Source organism: Aspergillus karnatakaensis (genome assembly GCF_047715665.1).
Source record: "Aspergillus karnatakaensis strain CBS 102800 unplaced genomic scaffold BJY04scaffold_25, whole genome shotgun sequence".
Lineage (NCBI taxonomy): Eukaryota > Fungi > Ascomycota > Eurotiomycetes > Eurotiales > Aspergillaceae > Aspergillus > Aspergillus karnatakaensis.
In genome coordinates, this window is record NW_027395737.1 from 71,951 (window position 1) to 95,183 (window position 23,233).

General features: G+C 53.4%; 9 protein-coding genes across 9 annotated transcripts; 4 read left to right on the forward strand and 5 right to left on the reverse strand.

The window, feature by feature from the left end:
* Positions 1-285: 285 nt before the first annotated feature.
* BJY04DRAFT_207613 (transcription factor domain-containing protein) lies at positions 286-2,270 on the reverse strand (the record flags this gene model as incomplete). Its single annotated transcript, XM_073713875.1, has 2 exons — positions 286-751; positions 820-2,270. 2 exons carry the CDS (start codon positions 2,268-2,270, stop codon positions 286-288), a joined length of 1,917 nt encoding a protein of 638 aa, XP_073571011.1.
* Positions 2,271-2,500: 230 nt separating this feature from the next.
* BJY04DRAFT_218375 (uncharacterized protein) lies at positions 2,501-10,187 on the reverse strand (the record flags this gene model as incomplete). Its single annotated transcript, XM_073716299.1, has 4 exons — positions 2,501-9,024; positions 9,076-9,213; positions 9,270-9,927; positions 9,978-10,187. The coding sequence occupies 4 exons, from the start codon at positions 10,185-10,187 to the stop codon at positions 2,501-2,503; spliced, it is 7,530 nt and encodes a 2,509-aa protein (XP_073571012.1).
* Positions 10,188-10,465: 278 nt separating this feature from the next.
* BJY04DRAFT_207615 (zinc-binding alcohol dehydrogenase family protein) lies at positions 10,466-11,615 on the forward strand (the record flags this gene model as incomplete). Its single annotated transcript, XM_073713876.1, has 2 exons — positions 10,466-10,989; positions 11,063-11,615. 2 exons carry the CDS (start codon positions 10,466-10,468, stop codon positions 11,613-11,615), a joined length of 1,077 nt encoding a protein of 358 aa, XP_073571013.1.
* A 404-nt stretch (positions 11,616-12,019) lies between these two features.
* On the forward strand, positions 12,020-13,767 carry BJY04DRAFT_218377 (cytochrome P450; the record flags this gene model as incomplete). Its single annotated transcript, XM_073716300.1, has 2 exons — positions 12,020-13,171; positions 13,222-13,767. 2 exons carry the CDS (start codon positions 12,020-12,022, stop codon positions 13,765-13,767), a joined length of 1,698 nt encoding a protein of 565 aa, XP_073571014.1.
* Positions 13,768-14,054: 287 nt separating this feature from the next.
* On the reverse strand, positions 14,055-15,238 carry fma-AT (acetyltransferase fmaC). The gene is made up of 4 exons (XM_073711349.1): positions 15,016-15,238; positions 14,842-14,964; positions 14,655-14,794; positions 14,055-14,595 (listed from the first exon to the last, which is right to left on the reverse strand). Exons 1-4 carry the CDS (start codon positions 15,124-15,126, stop codon positions 14,079-14,081), a joined length of 891 nt encoding a protein of 296 aa, XP_073571015.1. The 5' UTR covers positions 15,127-15,238; the 3' UTR covers positions 14,055-14,078.
* Positions 15,239-15,580: 342 nt separating this feature from the next.
* BJY04DRAFT_189328 (MDR family MFS transporter) lies at positions 15,581-17,780 on the reverse strand. The gene is made up of 3 exons (XM_073711350.1): positions 17,486-17,780; positions 16,288-17,431; positions 15,581-16,230 (listed from the first exon to the last, which is right to left on the reverse strand). The coding sequence occupies exons 1-3, from the start codon at positions 17,672-17,674 to the stop codon at positions 15,926-15,928; spliced, it is 1,638 nt and encodes a 545-aa protein (XP_073571016.1). The 5' UTR covers positions 17,675-17,780; the 3' UTR covers positions 15,581-15,925.
* Positions 17,781-17,991: 211 nt separating this feature from the next.
* BJY04DRAFT_61645 (class I SAM-dependent methyltransferase) lies at positions 17,992-19,424 on the forward strand. Its single transcript, XM_073720734.1, has 5 exons — positions 17,992-18,269; positions 18,325-18,435; positions 18,540-18,814; positions 18,866-18,995; positions 19,070-19,424. The coding sequence occupies exons 1-5, from the start codon at positions 18,205-18,207 to the stop codon at positions 19,356-19,358; spliced, it is 870 nt and encodes a 289-aa protein (XP_073571017.1). The 5' UTR covers positions 17,992-18,204; the 3' UTR covers positions 19,359-19,424.
* Positions 18,793-21,497, reverse strand: BJY04DRAFT_189333 (Zn(II)2Cys6 transcription factor domain-containing protein). The gene is made up of 3 exons (XM_073711351.1): positions 20,620-21,497; positions 19,070-20,556; positions 18,793-18,995 (listed from the first exon to the last, which is right to left on the reverse strand). Exons 1-2 carry the CDS (start codon positions 20,786-20,788, stop codon positions 19,490-19,492), a joined length of 1,236 nt encoding a protein of 411 aa, XP_073571018.1. The 5' UTR covers positions 20,789-21,497; the 3' UTR covers positions 18,793-18,995; positions 19,070-19,489.
* Positions 21,498-22,554: 1,057 nt separating this feature from the next.
* On the forward strand, positions 22,555-23,155 carry BJY04DRAFT_218381 (SRPBCC domain-containing protein; the record flags this gene model as incomplete). Its single annotated transcript, XM_073716301.1, has 2 exons — positions 22,555-22,602; positions 22,673-23,155. The coding sequence occupies 2 exons, from the start codon at positions 22,555-22,557 to the stop codon at positions 23,153-23,155; spliced, it is 531 nt and encodes a 176-aa protein (XP_073571019.1).
* Between the last annotated feature and the right edge of the window lie 78 nt (positions 23,156-23,233).

Sequence of the window (23,233 nt, forward strand, 5' to 3'; positions counted from 1 at the left end):
TCATGGCTTAAGCTTTTCTTTTACTCTGTGACGTGACGTGACGAGGTGCCGCGAGGCGAGAGAGGGAGGAAGTTGTTATGTCTGCTACTGCTATCGCTTCTAGCTTAGCTTCTGGCTTCTTACCTGGCTCGTTTTCCGTCGTGATGAAGATGATACGAGTGTAATATAGACTTATGACTTCCTCATGCTTCTCCGGTAATTTTTCGTAGTATTTCGGTCGTCTAGTGAATCTAGGACCATTCTATCCTATCTCGGGGTTTGCAGTCGAGACGAAAGAGAAACCGATCAAAAGGTCGGATACTGCTGCCCGAACAAATCCATCAAACTATCGAAATTCCCCTCCTGCAGCAAATCGACCATATTCATATCTAGATCGAGAGAATGATCCCACTCGAGATCACGACCTTGCTGCTGACCCTCGGTCAGAGTACCGTTGCCTTCTGCCGACGGCCCACCTTCGCCTATCCGATCTCCTCCTGTCTCACGTCCGGTAGGTAACCCGGATTCTAAAGAGTCCGCAGAGTGGAGATATGAAGATGAGGAAGACGGATCGACGCGCCGCTTTTTGCGCGTCGAGGGAGCTTCTTCCAGATTTTGATTAGATGCTGGTTGGTTAATGGTAGCTGGGATATTCGTCTCGTCGAGTCTTGAGACTGCGCGCAGGAGTAGAGATAATGCCCGGTGGCAGTGTTTGGCTGGTTCCCATTGCGTGGACATGACTCTTAGAAAGTCGAGACATGTTGATATTTCCCTATACATGCTATCAGCATTATGGCTCCGCAATTAGGTTTCTTGGTAATGGGGGAAGACTATACATACCCGCATCCCTTGACAAGCACATACTGCCCCAACTGACAGGCAAAAGCCAGCACCAACCCAGCCATCCATGCTGCAGAGAGGAAACCAGGCCAGAAAAGTGCTTGTCCCGAGTCGCGCTGTGCTTTCAAGGCGAGGAGGATATGGCGCGCTGCGGAGATACAAGATTGCAATGCAGAGGCGAATTCGGGTGTTGTGTTTGGGAGGGAGAGCGCGGGCCGGTGGAGGAGGAGTAAGAGGTGGTGGTAGAGGATTGTAAAGAAAGGGGTGTAGTTGAAAGGTGTTTCGTCTATTGATGGGATGTGATTTTGGCGTTGGCCGGAGGAGGACAGTGAGATAGATGTGGTGGACGGAGGAGGGGAGGGAGGCAAGTCTAGGCTATTCCACCATCTATGGACGGCTGTTGTCAGGACAAGAACAGATGTTTGGGAGATATGGCGGACGTAGATGGATTTATGAAAGAGTTCGAGGGCTTGGCCTGTTAGCTTTCCGGATTGGACGTAGCTTGCGAACGGCCCTTCCTTTTTTGCTTGCTCTGTTTCGGATTCAGAGGGCTTTGGCGAGGAGGTGTCTGGTAGTGGAAGATGCTGAAGCGGTTTGTGCACTTCTGGACTTCCGGGGGGACAGACATCGACGTCGGAATCTTGCACGCCTAGAGGAAGCCCGAGGGCTTGGCTGAGATAGCGGTCTAGGGCGTATGCAGACCAGAAGATGCGTTTGCGGAGGTGTCGATGCTGCGAGGAGGCGGAAAGCTCGCGGTATCGAAAGGGGCACCGGTGCAGGCCTGCATGGAGCATTGAGCGGAGCATGCAGCCGCCTACAGTTGATGCGGTGCGCAGGGACATGGTTGCTACCAGATAGAGCTGCGATGCGAGGAGTGCCTGCAGCGAAAGAAGGTCATGCCGCGCTGTGAGTGGTGTCAAGAGGCTGTGTATACTGGCGCCGATGGGGGATTGTATGCGGCATTCTGGTGGGAGTTGAGAGCCAGGGCTTATTAGGCTGGCGAGGTGGAAGACGCATTGAAAAATGGTAGTCCACGAGGTATTGTGCTTGTTCTTCGAAACGTCATGAGGCTGACTTTCATCCTTTTCGGCGTATAGCGACTCCATAGCATGAAGAAATGTCGGTCCATGGAGAAAGGGGAATAGAGGATGCCAGACTTTGAAGTAGACCATCATCAGGTCGCGTGCCAGCTGCTGCGGCGGCGCCTGGCCGAGCACACAGGCGATTGTGGGGTCATACTCCCATCGCGAGACAGGCGTCTCCTCTTGTTTATTGGGAGGGGCAAACTCCTCGCTCCCGACGATGGTGTCCTCAGCTTGCGGGAATTCGCTCGAGGAGGAGCCAAAGGCTCGGCGGACGACGTTGATGAAGAAGACGCCGCTCGACGAGCCGACAAATTGGCTTTCTTGGGGAGAGTGGGCTGTTAGGGAGCCGATCTCAGGAGTTTCCATCTTGATCATGTCATTTTTCAGTGGAGGAAGGTAGTTTAACCAGGTAGGTACAGGTACAGACTACAGAGGAGTGGTAGAGTGCGGAGAAGGTGAGGTCGGAAGGGAGAAAGTTCAGCCGACGGTGGTCTTTCCCTCCCCTCCTTCTTTTTCTCTCACTCATCAACTTGACTTTTCTCTCACTACTTCATCTATTCAAGGTACTAGATCATCAAATTCCGCTCTATTTATCTCTATGCCTTATTCAGCTTCCGCCATTCCACCAGCACATCCTCACACATGCGTGACATCGAATAGGTGTCCGACATGATCTTCAACACAGGCACATCAACCCCCATTTGCTTCAAGAACCATTCTCGAATCCGAATCGCCACAAGCGAGTCAATTCCCAAGTTAGCCACAGGCATGTTGCTATCCAGACCCTCCGGATCCAGCTCCAGCAAGTTGCCCAGTGCCTGCGCAAAACACTTTTCCACGATGCTCAAGCATTCGGCGGGATCCGTTACGTCCGCGAGCTGGGCTTTAACGCTGGCGGATAGCCCGGATTGCGCCTGGCGGGAGGAGTCATCTTCCTGCAGCTCTTGTTGGCCGAGGTAGTATGAGAGTCGTGGATCGTCGCGCCATTCTCCTTGAAAGGCTGTCCTGATGCCGGTGATTAGCTCGGCGGTGTTGGTGAAACTGTCGTTTGTGCCAGGGCGCCCGGCGATGATAGCCTCAGCGAGCATTTCATGCAAGTCTGTCTCTGACTGTCTCTCGAAGCGTGGGAGAATGGCCTTGTAGATCGTCTCTGCGTGCTCGGAGTCGCGCCTGAAAATATACCCAAAACCTGTCAGGATGGCGATGTGAACGACAGAACCGGCGAGCCCACGGTCGCGTCGCTGTCGAACAAGACTAGCCATGTAGTGGTTTGCGGCAGCATATGCAGACTGTCCGATGCTTCCTACTATCGAAGTTGTGGAGGAGAAGCAAATAAAGAACTCTAGCTGCTCGTCGCTGCCGAAGATCTCATTCAAATTTCTCGACCCCGTCACTTTTGGCGCTAGCACGGCTGCAAAGTCCTCCCAGGACATATGATGGAACAGTCGGTCGCGGAGTACCATGGCGGCGTTCATTACACCCCCAATGGGCGGCATGCTCGACTTGATTTCGCTATGGACGACGCGGAGGGAGTCCATGTTCGCAATGTCGAGGGCCATCGGTCGGACGGTGGCTCCCTTGCGTGACAGGTAGTTGAGCACACTGGGATTCACGCTGGGATTTCGACTAGTCAGGACAATATGTCGTGCACCATGGCTAACCATCCACAGGCACACTGAGATTCCTAGATCTCCTGTCATACCACACAGCAAATATGTCTTGTCAGGGGAAAATAGTCCATTGTGCTCGAGAGGGCGTAGTGAGGCGTTGACCGTAGCTGTGGTCTTCCACTCGACGACAGCTGTTGGTGCCGTGTCCTTGACTGTGAGCGTCGGCAATTTATCGATTTCAACAGCTGTGACGCGACCTTCTTTGGGCGCGATCTGTGTGAAATGCTTGGTGGCAGAACTCCGGAGGCCAGGCACGGTCAATCCGACAGCAAGGTTCTCAAGCTTCTTGTCTAGGATGGTCAAACCTGGTGAGACAGAACGAATCAATGCAGACAATGACACCTGCACCGGATCCACGAAGTTTACAAAAACATCAAAGCTCCTTGCCAGAATATCTTGTACATCCTCTTCATTTGCGTATGGATGGATGAAGCTGGCGCTGCCCACTGAAGCTAAATCAGACGTGCTCTGGAAAACGACCGCGTTTTTCTCGCTGGAAACCAAGTCAATGGCCTCGCGGAGGTCGTTTGGTGCACCATGGATCCAGCTCGATCCTCTGAGACCATCAACGAGATGCTCTGCAAGTATCCGCGCTATGTAAGCGTGCAATTGCTTTGGGTCTTCTTCTTCGTTGCTGTCGTGCTCCCAGCGATACAGTATATGATCCTCGGCAGTGGTGATAATAGAGCTGTTTACTTCAGAAAGAAGAAGGACCTTGTTCCCTAATGCCAAGTCGCGACCTATGCATATATAGATCGGTCCATACCCATCGCTGGTCAGGGTGCGAACAGAAGATGCTGTGATGCGCACGCGTACGGCATCTGTCCTGGCTTTATCAAGAACCGTAATAGCCTGCAACTCGAATGTTCCATTTTTCTGCTCGCTCAGCACCACGGCTGTGTCTTCAGCCCCATGAAGACTGGTTGTATGAGTGACCTGCCGGTGCCTCGCGGCCGATCGACGATTGACAGCGTCGAACGATTGTACCCTGGGCACGTATAGGGCACCTCCTCTCAGCGCTAGCTCAGGCTCTTGGGTCCATAGAAGCTGGTCGGCCTGAGATGAGTCGAAGACTGCCAGGCGAAGAAGCGTATTCACTAGAAGGATCGGATCAAGAGACACATTTTCGTCGTCATCAAGATCAAGGAATTGAAGCCTGAGATCCATGCGTTCCGCCCGCAGAGTGCTCGACAGTCCCACAGTGATGTTCGCCTCAGGATCCCTATGCCCTGCACCCGAGGTCAACCACAGCACAGCATCTGCGCTCTCCATAATATTTTGTAATCCCTTGAACTTCTTCGCGCTCATGGCACGGAAGGCAGGGCTGTCAAGATCGCAGAGGCTCAGCACAACCGCCCCCTTGGGGACATCCTCGATCTCTTCTAGTCCAGGAACCACGGTGATAGCAGTCTGGGAAGGAGTAGCAGCCCGAAGGATTTTTTCGCTCTGTAGTGCCAGTTTGGAACCCACACTGCCACTGGCACCACCAATGATGATGATCTCGCCTAGTGCCGGCAGCGCCGCTGGAGCTGCAGCTAGGGGGTCACGAAGCAGCTGTACCGTCTCATCAACTGCCTGGGCTACAATGACGGAGCAGAAGGAAGGCGTGGAGCTGACATCAACTCCAGAAAAGCCATTAGCCTTGAGCAGCTCGTCCCATCGCTCGACACTGACTGTAGGTGCCCAGATTCGCCCATCGTCCACGCCCAGGAACCAACCGGGGAGTGTGGACATTACCAGCTGTGTAGGTAGAAAGTCTCGAGTAATCTCTAACAGGACCAAGCGACCACCGGGTCGGAGGAGTTGTCTACAATGGCGCAGCGTCTCATCAAGGCTGCGTGTCGCGTGCAAACAGTTCGACGAGATCACCATGTCGAAGGTACCTGGGGTAAATCCCTGGTCCGCAGGGCTGCTCTCAATATTAAGCGTCTTAAAGCCGAGCTTATTGCCATGTTGGGCGAACACAGTGCGTGCGTTCTCAAAAAACCCTGTTGATATGTCTGTGTATGTGTAAGACGCGTAATGATTTCCCAGTGCATCTAGGACTGCTTTTGTGGTGCCGCCCGTGCCAGCTCCCACCTCCACGATACGCATGCCCGGATGCTGATGAGAAAGCTGTTGCACAATGGCAGCAATGTCAATATTTCCGTCTCGGGCTCCCAGTCCCTCCACGTACAGTCGATCGAGCATGTTATCCTGCGTAAGCACTCTAAGGGGAGGCGTGGTGCCACGCACAATCCCAACAAGGTTCTTACCCATCGCGTGGAGGATGTTCATATCATTGTTATCAGGCGGTTGGCTGGCGCGCCATTGACGTACCATATCCAGCGTATCATTCTTCCACTCCGCCCGAATGTCTGGATGTTCACCGGCCTCGATCTGCGGGAGGAGATGCTCGAGTACCCAGGTCATCATGTGCTTCCGATGCTTGCCCATCAGTAGCAGCTCTTGCGGTAGAATTTTCTTCCGGAGCTGACGGAGATAAAAGTATGCAGTGCGCGAGAGCTGCTCGTATAGCACCCATTCTCCATCTGAGAGAACCGCCTTGCGCGCTGGCTCAACCCCGTAATCGGCGTCCCTGGCCCATGTTATACCTGCGTATAGCCAGGGGTCTCGGCGCTGTCCGACGGCGACTAAATGAGCTCCACGGATTTGCACTTGGATTTGCGCATCCTCGTCGTCGAAAAGGTCCACGTCTCCAGTCAGGGTTGTTTTGCCCGTCGCGGTAACTCTGGCATCGGCTGTGAGGACTGGCTTGTCGAGCGATGATGAGGACGCCATGCTAATCCTGACAGTGTCAACCTTCGTTGGCAGATAGATGCTTCCGACTCGACCGTCACCCGGGAAAGAGAAACCAGCCAGTAAACCTTGAAATGCGGTATCCACTGGTGCAGGGTGCATGCATTTACGTAGAAATGAGTTGTCGGGGGGTGAGGATACGGTCACAACAGCATGGTTGAGCCGCCGAAGCATTGCCTTGGCCTGGAAGGGCTCGGTATAGTTGAAACCCTCCTGAGCTAGACTCGAGTAAAGATGCTCCATATCCAAGCTATCCAAGGGCAGGAGGGGATTGGCCCGCTGAGGCAACGCGTTTTTATCAGGCTGACCGAGCCAGAGCCGAGCTCCGCCAGTGAAGTGCGCTGTGAGTCGGGCCTGTGGCGTGTCTAGGGGCTGAACGGAGTCGACATCGCCACTATAGCAAGCAACTTCAGCGGCAATCATATTTTCCGACTGGCTCGTAACGCGGACCGTGAAGACTACTTCCAAACCCGAGGAATCTTCTTCAAGACGCATGGCACGCAGGATGTCAATATTGTGCAGCTCCACTAGGCGCAGCGGCTGTTTTTCTTGGTCCACAAGGCGAGTGGCAGCCTCATATGCCATTGACAGGTAGCCGGAGGCCGGGAATAGAACCTCTCCCTGGATCCTGTGGCCGACTAGCCATGGTATCTCGCTCAGCCTCAAGAGCTGCTTCCAATGTACCTCGCGCCTGTCATGCTCGCCGTGCGTGACAGGATGGCCCAAAAGCTCATGGCGAGGCTGGTCATGCGAACGGAATACCCTGGCGGATCTGGACTCTTTCCAAATAAGACTGGGATGATCCCACGAATAAGCTGGGAGACCCTTCAATATAGTAATCTGCTCCCTCTTTTGCACTTCGCCAGAGGGTGGGAAGGCCCGACGTAGCCCAGCAAAGGTGACAAGTGGCCGCGCCGATGGGAAGGAAGTCCACAAGGATCCCAGTGCATCAGCGAAAGAGGAAACTGCATTCTGGCCACGTTTCAAAAGACCAGCGTACGGTAAAGAAATACCAGTTATCATTTTGATAACCTCGGAGCTCGGTCCCTTCAAAGCAGGGTGTGGCCCAACTTCAAGCGCAAAGTCAAAGCACTGATCTTCATTCAACGCCCTCGCGAGCGCCTGGCTGAAGAGCACCGCCTGCGTCATGTTATCCACCCAATACTGGCCCTCGAGAAGCTTGGAATCGGCAGACTGGTCAAATGACCGACTGCGGCCATTCGGTCCCCAAACACTCGAGTACCATTGGCACTGGCGCCTGCGGCCCCGATGTTGCGCCTTGACTGCACACTGCTTCATTGACTCCAAATACGGAGTACCGCATGTCTTCATGTGATGAGAGTGATACGCGGTGTCGACCTGCAGCACACGGGCAAATGTGCCGTTTGCCTGCAGTCGGGCATGCGCATCATCAATCGCTTCCGCGTCACCTGCCAGCGTGCAGCTTGTCTGCGAGTTACTAGCAGCCACAGACAGCGCGCCGTCATACTCGCTGCAGAAGGTAGTCGCTTGGCCGAGGGACATTCCAACTGCCATCATTTTGCCACGCTTACCCTGAGGTCCTTGTGCGAGCTTGGTGTGCACACCTCGATAGTATGCTACTCGAATCGCGTCGGTAGCAGTGAGATAACCGGCTGCGTATGCAGCGCCGATCTCACCAGATGAGTGTCCGACGACGGCAGAGAACTCGATTCCAGCGGCGTGTAGGACGTCAACTAGAGCGACTTGCAACGCGGTGCACAGAGGCTGGGAAACAGCAGCTTCACCAACGCGGGAAGTCTCCGCTGGAGCCTCAAGTTGGTCGACTAGAGACCATTGCGGGCGGTCCTGCGCGGGCAGCGAATCCAAACTGTCCTGCATCTCGTCTATCGCGCGACGAAAGACGGTCGAGGTGCGGTAGAGCTCCTTGCCCATAGTAGCCCACTGCGCACCCTGGCCGGTGAATACGCCTAAGATCCGGGGCGGAAGCGTCTCGGAAATTGTTGAGGTGCGCGAGACAGTCTTTAGAGAAGAGCCTTGGCCCGTCTCAAGCTTGCTCACGAGTTCATCCACAGATGTGGCGGAAAAGGCAGCTCGGAAAGGAAATTCCGTCTTGCGAAAGAGGGTATAGGCAAAGCGATCAAGATCTGTATCAGGATGTGAGCGAAGATAACCGGCTAGCGCTCCGGCACTGGCAGCCAAAGCTGGAGCTGAGTTTGCAGACAGGACAAAAGGCCCGCCGCTGATGACGCTGTTATTGGCCCCGCTATTGTTACTGAGATGGCCGTTGGCGTGTCCATTCAGATGACCGTTAAGTTCGCCAGGGCCGTCCCAGCTCTCAATGATAGCGTGCGCATTCGTACCCCCAAAGCCGAAACTGTTCACACTGACACGACGCGGGGACCCCTGTGGCACAGTCGGCCATGGAACTGTCTGTGTCGGGATCTGCAGATTCTTGTAAAACGGTCGGATCTTCGGGTTTAGCTGGTTGAAATGAAGGTTCGCCGGAATTTGGCCATGCTGGACTGCTAGTGACGCTTTAAGCACCCCAGCCACACCAGCAGTACCCTCGGTGTGTCCAATGACAGTCTTGATGCTCCCGACCGTCAGCTGCCCGTCTGTGCTGTTGCCATCGGGAAAGAAAACGCTTTGGATGGCTCGGGCCTCGATAGCTACTCAACGTCAGAGTCTATCACGGCCAGTACGGAATCCTGATAACTTACGGTCTCCCGCCGGCGTGCCAGTACCATGGGCCTCGAAGTATTGTGGGCGGTCTGATTCACGCTCTGGGTTGAGCCCACATCTGGCGTAAGTGTCACGGATAAGTCGTGCCTGCGACTCGGAGCTTGGCATGGTGATACCTGATCCTGCTTAGCTCTGGTGCAATACAACTAGAAAAAAACCACAAGAGATGTACCTGGAGTCTTCCCATCCGAGTTAACGCCTGTCTCACGAATGATACATTCAATATGATCACCGTCGGCGAGAGCCTGGCTGAGTGTCTTGAGGAAGACAGCGGCAAATCCCTCCCCCCTAGTGTAACCATCCGCAGAGGAATCCCACATGAACGATCGTCCATTAGGCGACAACATGTTGAGTTTGGATTCGCTCACGAACGGCTCGGGTCCAATAATTAGATTTGACCCTGCCGCAACCGCCATTTTGGCCTCTCCGTTGCGCAGGGCGGAAACTGCTTGGTGTACCGCAACCAAACTAGACGAGCACGCTGTGTCAATGGCCACTGAGGGACCCTTCCAGTCATAATAATATGAGACCCTATTGGCGAGGATGGACGCTGCAGTCCCGGTTCCATGGTATTGGGGTAAACTGTCAATGCCACGGATGGCTGTGAATTGGTAGTCGAAGCTCATACAGCCGACGAATACAGCGGTTGAAGAGCCACGCAGCTGCTGCATCGAGTAGCCGGTTGATTCGATGCCTTCATATACGGTTTCGAGGAGAAGGCGTTGCTGAGGGTCCATGGCCTCGGCCTCCTTGGGGGTGATGGAGAAAAAGTCCCGGTCAAAGACTCGCGGGTCCTCGTCGAGAAGATATGCATGTTTGACATTCGTGCTCTGTCTTCAATCAGCCACGTGCATATCCCTGATGTCAGAAGTGGTCTCACTCCATGGTGCTGACTATCGGGGTGGTAAAAAGCCTTGGTATTGAACCGACTGGCTGGGATCTCTTGCACAACGTCTCGAGGTTTCTCTAGAAGCTCCCATAGTTTTGAGGGCGAGGTGGCGCCGCCAGGGAAGCGACAGCTACTACCAACTATGGCAACTGGCTCGCGTGTAAAAAAGAGCGAGTTGCCCTCGGTCTCTATGCTACCCATGTTGAAAGGTTGAAAGGGGTATCCGTGTGGATGAAGATTCACAAACAATTCACACCAAACAGCACACCCGTTACCTACTTCTATAATCACATATGTGAATAATCGACACTGCCTAATCCGAGTCGGGGCTCGATATCGGTGCCGGGGCTGATGTTCCGCCTCCGAGTCTCCGGCCTGCACCGACGCACACCGACGCACCCCTATACTCCCTATACTTAGGTTTAGGTGTGAAGTCCAGCTGTCTCATCATACTTTGCGCACCAATATCCTCATCCATAATGAAAGCTCTTGTCGGCGCCCCATCAGGAGGGTATACCCTTGCCGAGGACACCCCCATCCCCACTCCTAACCGCGGCTCCATCCTCGTCCGCGTACACGCAGTTGCTCTCAACCCCCGCGATGCGAAGATCGTCGACTACGCCAGTGCACCCGCCTCTTTAGGTGGCTGTGACTTTGCCGGCATCGTCGCAAAGATCGGCGAGGATGTTACGCGCTTCAAGGAAGGTGACCGTGTTCTTGCCGTCACATTTGGCTCGGACGCACTAGACAAGACAAAGGGTGCGTTTGCGGAGTTTGCTCTCGCCGAGGAGGATATTTGCTGTCGAATTCCAGAAGGGTTCGACTTTACGCAGGCATGCTCAGTTGGCCTTTCGATGGCTACGGCGGGGCTGGCCCTCTTTCAACGACCGGGGTTGGGGCTAGGTTTGCACGCAGAGGGAACGACAAGCAGTGGCAGCGAGACTGTCCTAATCTCGGGCGGCGCAACAGCAACAGGAACAATGGCCACGCAGCTACTCAAATTGTGAGTTCAGCTCTCTACCTATACTCCTTGAAGCACGTAGACTAATCATCACTTCTAAACTTTCTCCATGTAGAGCCGGCTATAGCCCCATCGTCACTTGCTCTCCTTCCAACAGCGCCCTTTGCAAATCTTACGGCGCGGCCGCCTGCTTTGACTACCACTCTCCTGCCTGCGGTCCCGATATTCGCGTTCACACCGGCGATAAACTCCGCTACGTTCTTGACTGCGTCACTGACGCCAGCACAATGAAGATGTGCTACGCGGCGATTGGATCCTCCGGGGGCAGCTACATTGCGCTCGAGACGATCGCAACTACGGTTAAGTATACACGACGGGATGTACGCGCAGATTGGATTCTCGCAGACGCAATCATGGGGAATGGAGTGAACATGGCGGGGACGTATGGCCGGCCACCGTCTCTAGAAGATAGACAGTTTGGTAAGGGGTTGTTTGCGTTGGCAGAGGAATGGTTGAATGAAGGGAGCATCAAGCATCATCCGTTGGAAATACGAGACGGGGGTTTGGAGAAACTGGCGGATGTTCTGGACGAGTTGAAGAGTGGGCAGGTGCATGGGAAGAAGCTTGTCATGCCGTTGCTGGCGGAGCAGCAGGCTGTAGGTGCTTAGATAGCGAGCAGCCTGGAAATGAGACTACAGTTTAATCTTGATCTTGATTTGATATCTAATACGGCTACTAGCCTGGATTCGGAGTGTATGCCTTATTGAGAGGCTCAGCGAAGGGACGTATTATTGCGCTTGGACTAGGAGGCAACACATAGCACCATAAATCAGTCAGAGTCAACCTTGTCCGCCGGCAACCGGAGTAAGCAGTCGGTGTCGACTCCGACTTAGGGCTGACCGACCCTCCGACCGGCCTCCGACCCCCTCCCTCCATACCTACACTGCCATCTGAGTCTCTGTAAAGGCCTCAGTCGTATGAGCTTCACTATATCACAAGTACACAGTTGTGCTTTACCCTTCCACACACTGAACCACCTGTCTGCACGCTACACCAACCCACCACCACCACAATGACAATACCACTCCCATTTTCAGCCACCCCAACAACCCTCCTCCTCACCCTCCCTCCCATCCTCCTCCTAATCCACCACCTAATCCTTACAGCCTCCTTCTTCTTGCGCACCCTTCGCCCCAAATCCTTCCCCCCAGGCCCCCGCGGCCAAATCATCCTCAACAACCTCACCCAAACAAACCCCCGCTTCCCCTTCCTCAGCTACTCGGCCTGGTCCCAGTCAACCCCCGACACCCCCCTCGGCATCAAAAAGGTCACCACCAACATCGTTGTCCTCAATAGCGCCCGCCTCGTCCGCGACCTGTTTGAGCGCCGCGGCGCAATCTACAGCGATCGCCCGAGGCAGTACATGAACCATGAGTGGGTCTACTGCGGAGACATGCGCGAGACGATCTTCGAGAACATGTCGCCGTGGGTGGTGAAGTGGCGGAAAGAGGCAAATGGGCATTTTGGGCCGGGCGCTGTGGGTAAATATAAGAAGGTCTATGAGGGTGAGACGGCGAGGTTGTTGGTCAAGTTGCTTGAGATGGAAGGAGGGCAAGGGGGTAGCAGCCATGCGGATGTGCAGTCTCTACTTGTGGCGTGGCTGCTCAGTGTGCCTAGTTTGGGTATTTGTGGGAGGCGGCTGGATACTATGGAGGAGTTTGGGATTACGCCGAAGAGCTTCAAGGCTTGTACGGATGGGTATGCCGTTGCGGTTGCGCCGTCGATGAGGGATTTGTTTCCTGTTTTGCGGTATGTGCCTGAGGTGTTTGGGATGGCGAAGTGGAAGGGTCGGGCAAGGGCTGTTCGAGAGGAGATTAAGCAGATGGGGCTGAGGTTTGTGAAGGCTGCTGAGGAGCAGCGCGCAAGGTTGGACTTTGGTGAGAAGGATATAGTGTGGGAGAGTATGCTGGCGAGGATGCTCAAGGAGCGTGAGAAGGGTGATGAGATGTTCACGTATTTGGATCTGGCGAATACGGCGTGCCATGCTGTTGCGGCGGCGATGAATACCTCGCTCTCGGTGTTTGAGATTATGTTGTTGATTCTGGCAAAGTATCAAGACGTGCAGGAGAGGGTTCGGGAGGAGGTGCTGAGCGTGTCGGGGGGTGATGCGCCAAAGGCAGCGGATCTGGCAAGTTTGAAGTATACGGAGGCATTTTGGAATGAGGTACTTTTACATATCTGCTTCAACATATCAACAAAACTGATACCAAGCAGGTCCACCGCTGGCGCCCTGTCGCACCGCAAGGCGTCCCGCACGCCCCTGCCCGTGATGACATCTACAACGATCACCGCATCCCTAAGGGAGCAACAATGATCATGAACACCTGGGCAATCCACCACAATCCCGAAGACTATGATTCGCCTGAAGACTTTATCCCTGAACGGTTCCTCCGCCATCCGTTTGGGATGAAGCTGGACTCTGATCACGACGCGGCTCAGCTCCAGTCTGCAGGTGCTCGTGTGACGTACGACTTTGGGGCAGGTCGTCGAATCTGCCCTGGAATGCACTCGGCTAGGCAGAGTCTACTCCTGGGGCTGGCGAAGGTGCTTTGGGCGTTTGAGGTGCTGCCGCGAGAGGGGAAGGAAATCGATTTGAGTCTTGAAGGGTTTACACAGGATATTGCCCTGCATCCGAAGAGGTTTGATGTTGATTTGAGACTGAGGCAGGGACGCACAAGGGAGGATGTGCTGGAGCATTATGATAGGGCTTATGAAGGCGAGGCGGAGGTTTTTGGATGGAAGGGTGGGATCTATAAGTAGGGTGTTTGCTAGAGCCGACAGGGTGCATAAACTGTTAGAATTATATCAATAGACAAAGTGAAGAGTTATTGACCCCGTTCGCTTAGAGATGTATAATACGTGCTTATTTTCTTACGGTTCGAGCATCAGAAGTTCACCTCGGCATAGACAAAACGCTATATCAAGACATTGCTGATAGTCTCTCATGATCTTCAACCAAAGTCGCCTAGGTGGTGTGCGTCTGCTTCAAGAGATGGGTACTGATGTAGTTTGAGTAATAGGATAGGCCGGCTATTGCACATCTATACCATTCTCATAATGCTCTTGCTACTCTAGAATCCCAAATACTCCTTCAAAAAGTCCAACTGCCTACTTAGCACACTCTCCACATCCCCAAACACCCAATCCAAATGCCCCTTGCCCTCGAGAATATCCAACCTCTTCGGCTCCCCCATACTCTCATAGCAGGCAATCTGCTCTGCCGCCGGACAACTGACATCCAACTCCGGCGTAACCATCATAACCGGTGTCGGCGCAATATACCCAACCACATTCATAATGTTCCAGGATAGGCTTTTGTAGTAAGTCTGGACGGAGATGCGGTTTTCTACTGGAATTCCTAAGCGGTCGAGCGCGGGCATCATGTCTGCTGGGAGTTGCAAACCGTTCGGAATGCTGCCGTCTTCATTAACGTAGGGGAGGTACATGGGTTCTTCGGGGTCATCGGGGTCGGCGGTCAGACGGGTGGCGCGGTCGTGCATGGCCAGTTCGAGAATCGGTTGTCGGCGGGCGGGGTTGCCGGTTGAGTCAATCAACGGCGCAACGGAGATGGCTGCGGCGATGCGTTTGCTTATGGTAGAATGATGGTCAGCATGCTGGGTAGGATGGGATATGGGGACATGGCATACTCAAACGCGGCAGCCCCGAGCGTGACATTGCCGCCGAAACAGAGGCCCCAGAGGGCAAGTTTCTTCTCGTCAACGAGCGGATGTTCTTTGAACCAGGTCACTGCGTCATGGAGGTGCTCGGCTTGTTGTCTTGCGTCAATCTACAGATCCGTCAGTGGATGTAGCCCAGGGAGAGAGTGCAGCACACTTCATTTCGAGGCTCCCCGTCGCTGGCACCAATACCGCGCGGGTCATAGAGCAGAATAGTGATTCCATGTTCTTGGAACCACTTTGCGATATCCGGAAGGATCGCGTCTTTGGGCATGTTGAACTAATTGTGTCGGTGTCAGTCAGGTCTGTCTAGGAATGACACAACACGTACTCCCGGTGACATGATCATGGCTGGACCGCGTTGTGAGGTAGGAAACAGCCATCCACGCAATGTGAGACCGTCGAGGGTCTTGAAGTCGAAGTCTTCGCGGGGAAGTGCCATTGTGCCGACGGGCTTGGGATTGAAACTCGGCAAAGGAGCTTGGAGGACGAAGTACAGGCGTTGAGAGCACACAGAGCGAGAGAGGGGGAGAAGGAGCCTTGTGGTAGTAGAGTGTCAGTGTTGAGCACCCATCGGTGCCATTCTATAATGAAGGTGGATTATAGGTCTTACTCTCGCAGCTCGGAGACGAGTCGGAGGTACGGGATCGGAATCTATCTCTTGTATATTAATCTCGACCGGCTTACATCCTCCGCCTAGTCGGAGGCGTGCCATTAGCTTCTCGAGATCTAGACGGGTTCACCGGCCCATGTTCGCTGTATGGTCCCTACTTCCTTCCTAGGGGCCAACGTTGAACAGTACGACCGGCCTACATAATTCCCGGTAGCAGCTGTTTAGCCAGGGGATGGATAAAAGGGTGATATGAGGAGTACTCCATTACCTTGGAAAATTCAAACCAGGAGGTAAATCCACTTCAATAAGAATATAGAGACAATCTATCCGGACTCGAGCAGCCATATAAGCATACAACAAATTCCCAGAGAAGACGATTTTTGATACGCCAGCAGTAATTTCTAGCCACCAACGATATCCCATAGAATAATCCCGAAAATTTGAAAGAGAAAAAGTGCTCGAGACAGCGTGATTAAATCAAGTAAGAATAACAACCCTCAAGCCCTACCAGTTGGCAGGTAACAACACCGTACAATTGAGAAACATTCTCTACCAAGCCCTGGCGCAGCCCTCAAATCCCTATCATGCACAAAGTCTAGATCCATGGGGGGGGGTACAGCCAAATGTACTAGGCCATCGCGACAGTTTCTGTCAACCCATGCAGTCTCTTCCAAGGACTAAATACCGTCAACAAAGTAGCAAAGCCCACTGTACCGATTGAGATCGCAAAGGTCGCTTTGAGACCGGCCATGTAGGCCTGAAGAATCCCATCCAGCTGGTCGGGAAACACATCGCGAATCTGCGTGGCACCGGTCGCGATCACGAGCATGGGATTGACATCTGGCGCTGAGGTCGCCAGCTCCTTGATCATCGTGTTGACAAAGGCCGACTGTGCGGCGGAAATGCAGAACGCGCCGCCGAGGGTTTGAAATACTGAAGAGATGCTGTTAGCACTTAAGTGAACCAGGCGAAACCAGATAAATAACTTACAAAATAGTGTTGCAGTGACGGTCGACATGTCCTTTGCGTCGGTATAGGCCTGGGCTATATTCATCGGGACCAGATATGGGATCACAAAGCCAAAGGCCGTGAGAATCTGGTATCCGATCCATTTCCCCGTCGGGGTGTCAATGTCCCAAGAGTAGATCAGGCCCGTCCCGACCGTGGCAATGGCGGCGCCAACAAGCATGGTCTGCGTCGCTAACCCAGTGCGCTGGATGAAGGCGCCCGCAACAACAGCCGCGATACTGAAGGTAATCACCATGGGCAGATTCCGTACACCAGATCCAATGGGACTCGTCCCCTTGATACTCTGGAAGTAGATGGGAAGGTAGTAGAGGAGGATAAAGTACGAGCCGGCCAGGAAGAAGATGTATGCGGATGGTGCCCAGAGGGTGCGGTTCTTGAACAGGCGCCAAACAAACATTGCACGCTCGCCCTGGTAGTACTCATAGACGAGAAGAGTAATGAAGATTGCGACAAAGCCGACAAGCAGACCAATGACGACGCTGGAGTCCCATTCTCTGCTCTGTCCGCCGTACTCAAAGGCGAGGATAAAGCAGATGATGAGTGACATGGTCAATGTCACGCCGACCGGGTCGGTGTTCAGAATTCGCTCGCGCCAGGTGGCTTGCATGGGCTTCGCGGCTTTGGGGGAGCGGAAGAAGAACAGGAGCAATATGGCTGCGAAGCCGCCGACGGGCAGGTTGATGTAGAAGCACCATCTCCAGGAGACCTTGTCTGAGAATGCACCGCCGATGAGCGGCCCTGAAACAGCTGACAGGCCGTAGGCTGAGCCGACTATACCTGTGAGCATCGGGCGTTTCTTAGGCTCGGCAGAGAAAGCGATGATAGTGAAGCCGCCCGTCGCCATGCCTGCACCTCCGACGCCAGCGATGGCGCGGCCAACAATCAATGTGGTGGAGTTGGGTGCCACGCCACATAGAAGACTACCGAGTTCGAAGATGAAGAAGGAGACCAGGAAGGTGATCTTCAAGTCAGAGTAGCGGTAGATCTTGCCCATGGCAGGCTGGAAGCCGCCAAAGGTCATGAAGTATGCCGACCCGAACCATGAGACCTTGTCGAGACCGCCAAACTCGTCTGTGATCTTGGGGATTGCGGTACCTAGAATGGTCTGATACGAATAGTTAGTATAGAACTTCTGTGGGTGTTGGTGGGGGGGCTGTACTTGATCGAGAGATATCAGGAAGATAGCGAGAACCACAGCCAACACGATCAGAGCTAGACTAATGCCTTGTGGGTATTCAGCATCTGCTTCGGCGGCCTCAGCCTCGGTCTCAATTGCATCTTTCTCAGCGGTATCCTTTTCAGGGGACGGAGAATCAGAAAGCGACAAACGGCCTTGAGGGTCAGCCATTGTGAGGCACACGAGTCTGAGGTGATTACTGTATGGCAACAATCCATCCTATAGAGTACTTTTGCAAATAGGCTATATATGCTATATAGTGCAGGATATAGAGTGCTGACAGGCAAAGGTTCTGGTGATTACCGATCCAGGGGCTCTGATTAACAAAGCAGAAACCGAATCTTTTGACGGAAACCAATTGCACCGCAGCCGCCCTCTCCTGCAATCAGAATCCTCTCTCGACGCCACTCATGCCATTCTTTGTTGATTCGGACAGTAGTTGCCCCGTCCCCCGCTTAATCCCTGCAAGGAGCTGAACCCTAGTCTGTCAGAGAATCACTAGTCGGAGGCTTGGTAGGGAGATCCTAACGCGCCGTACCGACCAGCTTCCGACCTCCGACTGCCCTCCGATGTCTCCAGACCATTTCTCTCTGTAGGATAGATTACCTGTTGCATAAAATAGACCATATACATCCATATAAGTAGAAATGGCTCAGTAATGAGTATGTATAGTAGCTACTCTACAACGACAGCACGAAGAAATGGGATCCATCAAGAACGACGAAAGCCTGTACCTGTTCGAGGCCGACGAGGAAGAACGCGCCAGGTAGGCCCCTGCAAGAGTACGTTTTGGGGGCAATCAACTCATGCACGCCTCTCAGGCTCAACAATCAACACCGCGTCCTAGTCCACATCATCGACAACAAAATCCTTCACGCGCCTATCGATGCCTCAGCCATCACCACCGTTGTAGACGTCGGGACCGGTACTGGGTGAGCCTACCATCTCTCCCTCTCAGCCCCCTCAGCCCTCCAACAAATAATGCACCAGTAAAAAAAAATACGAAAACAGAACTAACAATAATATCTACAATCAGAATCTGGCTCGACGCCCTAGCCGCCCATCTAGACCCTCCTACATCCTCCGATCAGCAAATCCAACGCCACTATGACGGCCTGGACATGACCCCTGCCCACTTCCCATCCCCCAAGTTCCACCCACAAAACTTCGCCTACGACGTCTGGAACATCCTACACCCTGTTCCCGAGGATCGGAAAGGCAAATACGACCTCGTGCACGTGAGGTTACTCGCCGCGGCTTTTGCAAAGGGGCAGGTTGCGACCGCGGTGGATAATCTTGTGCAGCTTTTACGTGAGCATTCTAGCTATGTCCTTCAAATGGGGTGAAGGCTAACGAACAAAGGCCCCGGAGGCTGGATCCAATGGGAAGAGCTAGACGGAGAGACCTGGGCTGGACGCGTTCAGAGCCCCCATGTGCGCGAGATGAATGAGCTGGGAAGGAAGAGCATGGAGGCGAGAGGGTGGGAATTGCAGTGAGTTTACTTGTCCTTTTTGCGTTCCACCTATTCTCTCTACCATGCTAATCATATTGGGTTGTGCTTTTCAGTGTCCCCGCCGCGTTCCTCAAAGCCGCAAATGCCCATCCGAGTCTTCAGAATGTCTCGGAGAAGATCTACAATACCGTCGAGTACGGAGCTGAGCTTAAAGATGAGATTAACGCGACGTGGCTATGGTCGTGCACCCGATCGGCGAAGATGATTCTTGCTGCGAGCGGGCGGCCGGATGCGGAGGAGGAAATGCACAGGCTGGAAGAAGGTGCGAAGCGGGATATCGAAGAGGGAGGTTTGTTCTGGGACTCCGATGAGCATGTTTTGCTTGCGCAGAAGAAGTGGTAGTTTATCAAAATGGTATCTCTTCATAGAGCGTTATGCGTCATATCATTATAGTCTAGCTAGGGCATATTCTCCTTCTAGTCTTTGATGAGAGTTTCCTGCCATTTGACTCAATTTATATAGATTTATCTGTGTCATTGAAAGTCTAAGTGCTCCATATCCTTCTGTAGCTTCTGGATGACCTGTCTAAGTTTTTCATGCTCGTGTGGTATTGTTCCCACAATGTCCTTCACGAGAACTAGAAGACCACCGGGGGTGGATGAGCCGTTGGGAATCGTTTCAGATGGAAGAGGGTCGTAGTGGGAGTGGCTAGAAGAGCTAGAAATATCCCCATCACCGTGCCACATCAACGAAGGGTTGTGTTGGGTTTGATCCTGGGAGGCTGCGAGGCCCCGATCCATGCGATTGATCAGGTGAATGAGCAGCTGCAGAACCATAATAAACTGCGCGACGGAGGACGGCCCTATTTCGCTGCCGCCGCTGCTGCTGCTGCTATTGCTGCGTTGGCGATCTCTACGCTCTTCCTCCCTGTACTGCAGGCACCGGCGAATGGCATCGCAGATGGCGCGGAACAGAGCGACAAGGTGCTGGTGGCAGGCAAGGGCCAAAAACGCCAGCCCGTGGTCTGGGCTATTTGTACTGATGTCGAGCGTAATGTCGCGGTGTGTAGTGGGTGCAGTAATGTGGCTCATGATGCGTATAAGGGCGTTGGTACTTTCAAGAGCCTCGGTCACCTCGGGCGAAGCCACAGTAAGGGGAGTTTGCCCTGGGCGGGTCAGACGGCGTTTCGCCTGTTTGGTTCGTTGGCTTAGGAGTGTCAGTTGCGAGGACAGGGACGTTGATGTATCCCTGTCGTTGTCGGTATCGTTGTCGTCTTCATCATCGTAATCATCAATAAGGCCGTCACTGCTATCTGGTCGGCTGCGAGCGGTGGAGTGAGTAAGGGAACTCTGGGTGGTAAGAGGAGCCAAGTCTGACGCTGCAGACAAGGGGTTGAAAAAAGTTGCAGGTGTCATTAGTGACTGCAAGCTTGCATCCCAGCTGTTGACATCATCCAAGCCAGGAAACGGTGTTGTATTTGTATTTGGCTTGCTGAAGTTAGTGCCATTGAGGCCTTGGTCAAACCATGTATGGCCATGGCTATGATGATTTGATCTTTGGAATGAAGGCTGGGCAGCATGACGGGTGGATCGCTGTTTCACTAGGCAGGGAGTAAGGTAAGAATAAGAGAAGGACAAACAGGCAGGACTAGAGGGGCACGTACAGCTGTAGACACAATCCGCACCTGCTTTCAAGCACCGTTCGCATGGGATCAGCGGAGCCCGGTCAGGGTAGGATGATCCCCGTTGGGCATGAGCTTGACTCTGAGCCTCATCCCGAATACATCTCACCTTCTGCTGGCGACAACGGTCGCATGACTGCCGGTGCGACATGTTCCATGCACAGCTCGGAGTATTCTTTCTATCCTCCTCTCGTTCCACAAGAATCGCGGCTCTGTCTTATATTTGGTCAGTATCGACTCTTCCTGAAGGTTTGGGGGCCAGAATTCCGTCTAGGATTGTCATCCTGAGGATGCAGTTATCGGGTATTGCTGCCAAATCTTACCTGCCAATGGTCTGATAGCTGCGTGCTCTCTCGCACTAGTGGGGGGGTAATCATTGGCGCAATACCTACCTGGTCATTGCTACATTGATGACTAAAGAAAGCAAGCAATGCGAAAGCATAGGAGGGGTTAGATTGCCATGCCGTTGGAAGCCTGAAACATCTCACCAGCAGACAGGCGATTGGCGAGATGGGTAGGATAGAATTCGTCACGAACCCACTGGCAGCCCTTAGCGGCTGACTGCTTGGGTGGGTGGAAAGGAGGCTTGATAGGATGCTTGCAACAAGGTTGTTTCCGTGCAATATGCAAGCCCCCGAAAAGGATTCCTTCTTGTGAAGGACCCTATGATCTGCCGCAGTCCAAGTCGCTTAATATTCTCAGAAGCAGCGAGCTCTCGCACTAAGTAACCTGGCAACTTCGTATAAACAGATTCAGCGGCTCGCCTGCGGGTCCTCTGATAACGTTACCTTAAGTGCCAACTAGTGGCAATATAAATTATTCTGCAGGTGTGCATGATATTACTCATCGAGACCTTATCATGCTGCACCTTGTCTTAGCTTGGCTGGGGGGGCATCCTTAGCTCTTCAGCTCAGGTTGACCGGGGTTCAGTTCCTTAGCGCTTCAGCTCAAAGGTAGTCCCCAATATGATTATTCTGCTACGCTGTTTTATTTTGCGCCCTTTGACAGCCCAGTCGGAGAGGCTGTTCCACGTCAGCCAGTCAGCTACGAAAGTACGGGACTTTTGTAACGCCACAGAGTGCGTGCTTACCACCTGCAATAAGGTGATCATATCATCATCAACATTCAGTGTTTAATCTTCCTCTCTCATCGAAATATAAATTACACCTGCCCTGCATCTGCATGAGCAGGAGGCTTTCCATCTATGTTCCAGAATCACATGGCTAATCAGGTAAACAGTTGTCATTCTAGACCACGCCAATAATCAGCGTGAGGAGGTGGCTTTCAGCTCGGAGGCAGTGCCTTTCCAGAACCAACCTATCAAGAGAGTGACCGTTGTCAGAGGGCGTATCCCTCTACTCTTCGTTTACTACAACGGGAATGGTTGTATGCGGAATGATTACGGGCCGCGGCATGCTGTAAAGGGCACCATATCGCCCCATGGACGGAACGAACGAGCCAGTTAAACAGCATCAAGTAGTGTAGTTATTACCTCTAGGGCTTCCTCGGCAGCCACCTCACCGAGCCCGCCTCCGTGCCCCGTCTTAGACCGACCAGGATCGGTAGACTAGCCAAGCTCTACTCGGAGTTGCTTTTCCGGTATCGGCGCGATCAATGCCACCCTAGGAATCATGCAGCGCTTTCTGCGGCTGAGGTAGTGTTGAACCGAAAGGGTCCAGTCTAGGAGCGATGCCATTGGTGGTTCCCTGAAGACCATTTAAGAAGCGTATATGCAGCCGATCAGATGCGGAGAACCGACAGTTGTAGCTGGTGGAGAGGGAACAACATTTGATTTGATTTCCACCTAGATATACCTGCATCCATATAACTAGTCTTGCACACTACATTGCTTCTGTCGCTGGCGCAGTCAGTATCAGTACTCCTTCTTCGAGACTGAGGCACATCGCATTCATCACAATGGGGCGCCTCTACACATCCATCGAGATCAATGCTCCCCCGGCTGTTGTCCGCAAAAAGGCATGCTCTTACGCACTCATGTCTATGTCTACATTCCATAACTAACCTACTGATTTAGTTCCTCGACTTCCCCGCCCTGTCAACATACCACGCAAACGGCTTCATCAATTCCATAACCCCCGTCAACTCAGCCACGCCAGCACAAGACCTCAAACCAGGCGACAACCTGCACTGCGCAATGGGACACGGACGCCTGAAGTTCATCTCAAGAGTCGTCCGCAACGACGCAGGGGAGTTCAGCTGGAACGCGAATATCCCCGAGTGGTTTCCCTGGATCTTTGGCGGGACGCATTTCTTTCGGTTTGAAGAGATTCCCCCGGCTGCGGCTGCAACTACTTCTGGGGCTGATCTGGGGGGTAAGAGTTGGGAAGGAGTCAGGACGCGGCTCGTGCATGGGGAGGACTTTACGGGGTGGCTGGCGGGGGTTTATGGGGAGGGATGGTTGGCGAGGACGGTGGGCCTGAAGAAGCAGGGGGAGCAGGGGTTTAATGAGTTTAATGCGGACTTGAAGAGGTGGGTTGAGGGGGGGAAGGGGAGGTAGAGAGCTACGGGCGAGAGGGGGTTTATAGTGTTTTCGGGTGCTGGATTTGGCAGGGTCGAGGCTTCCCAAATGGAAGCT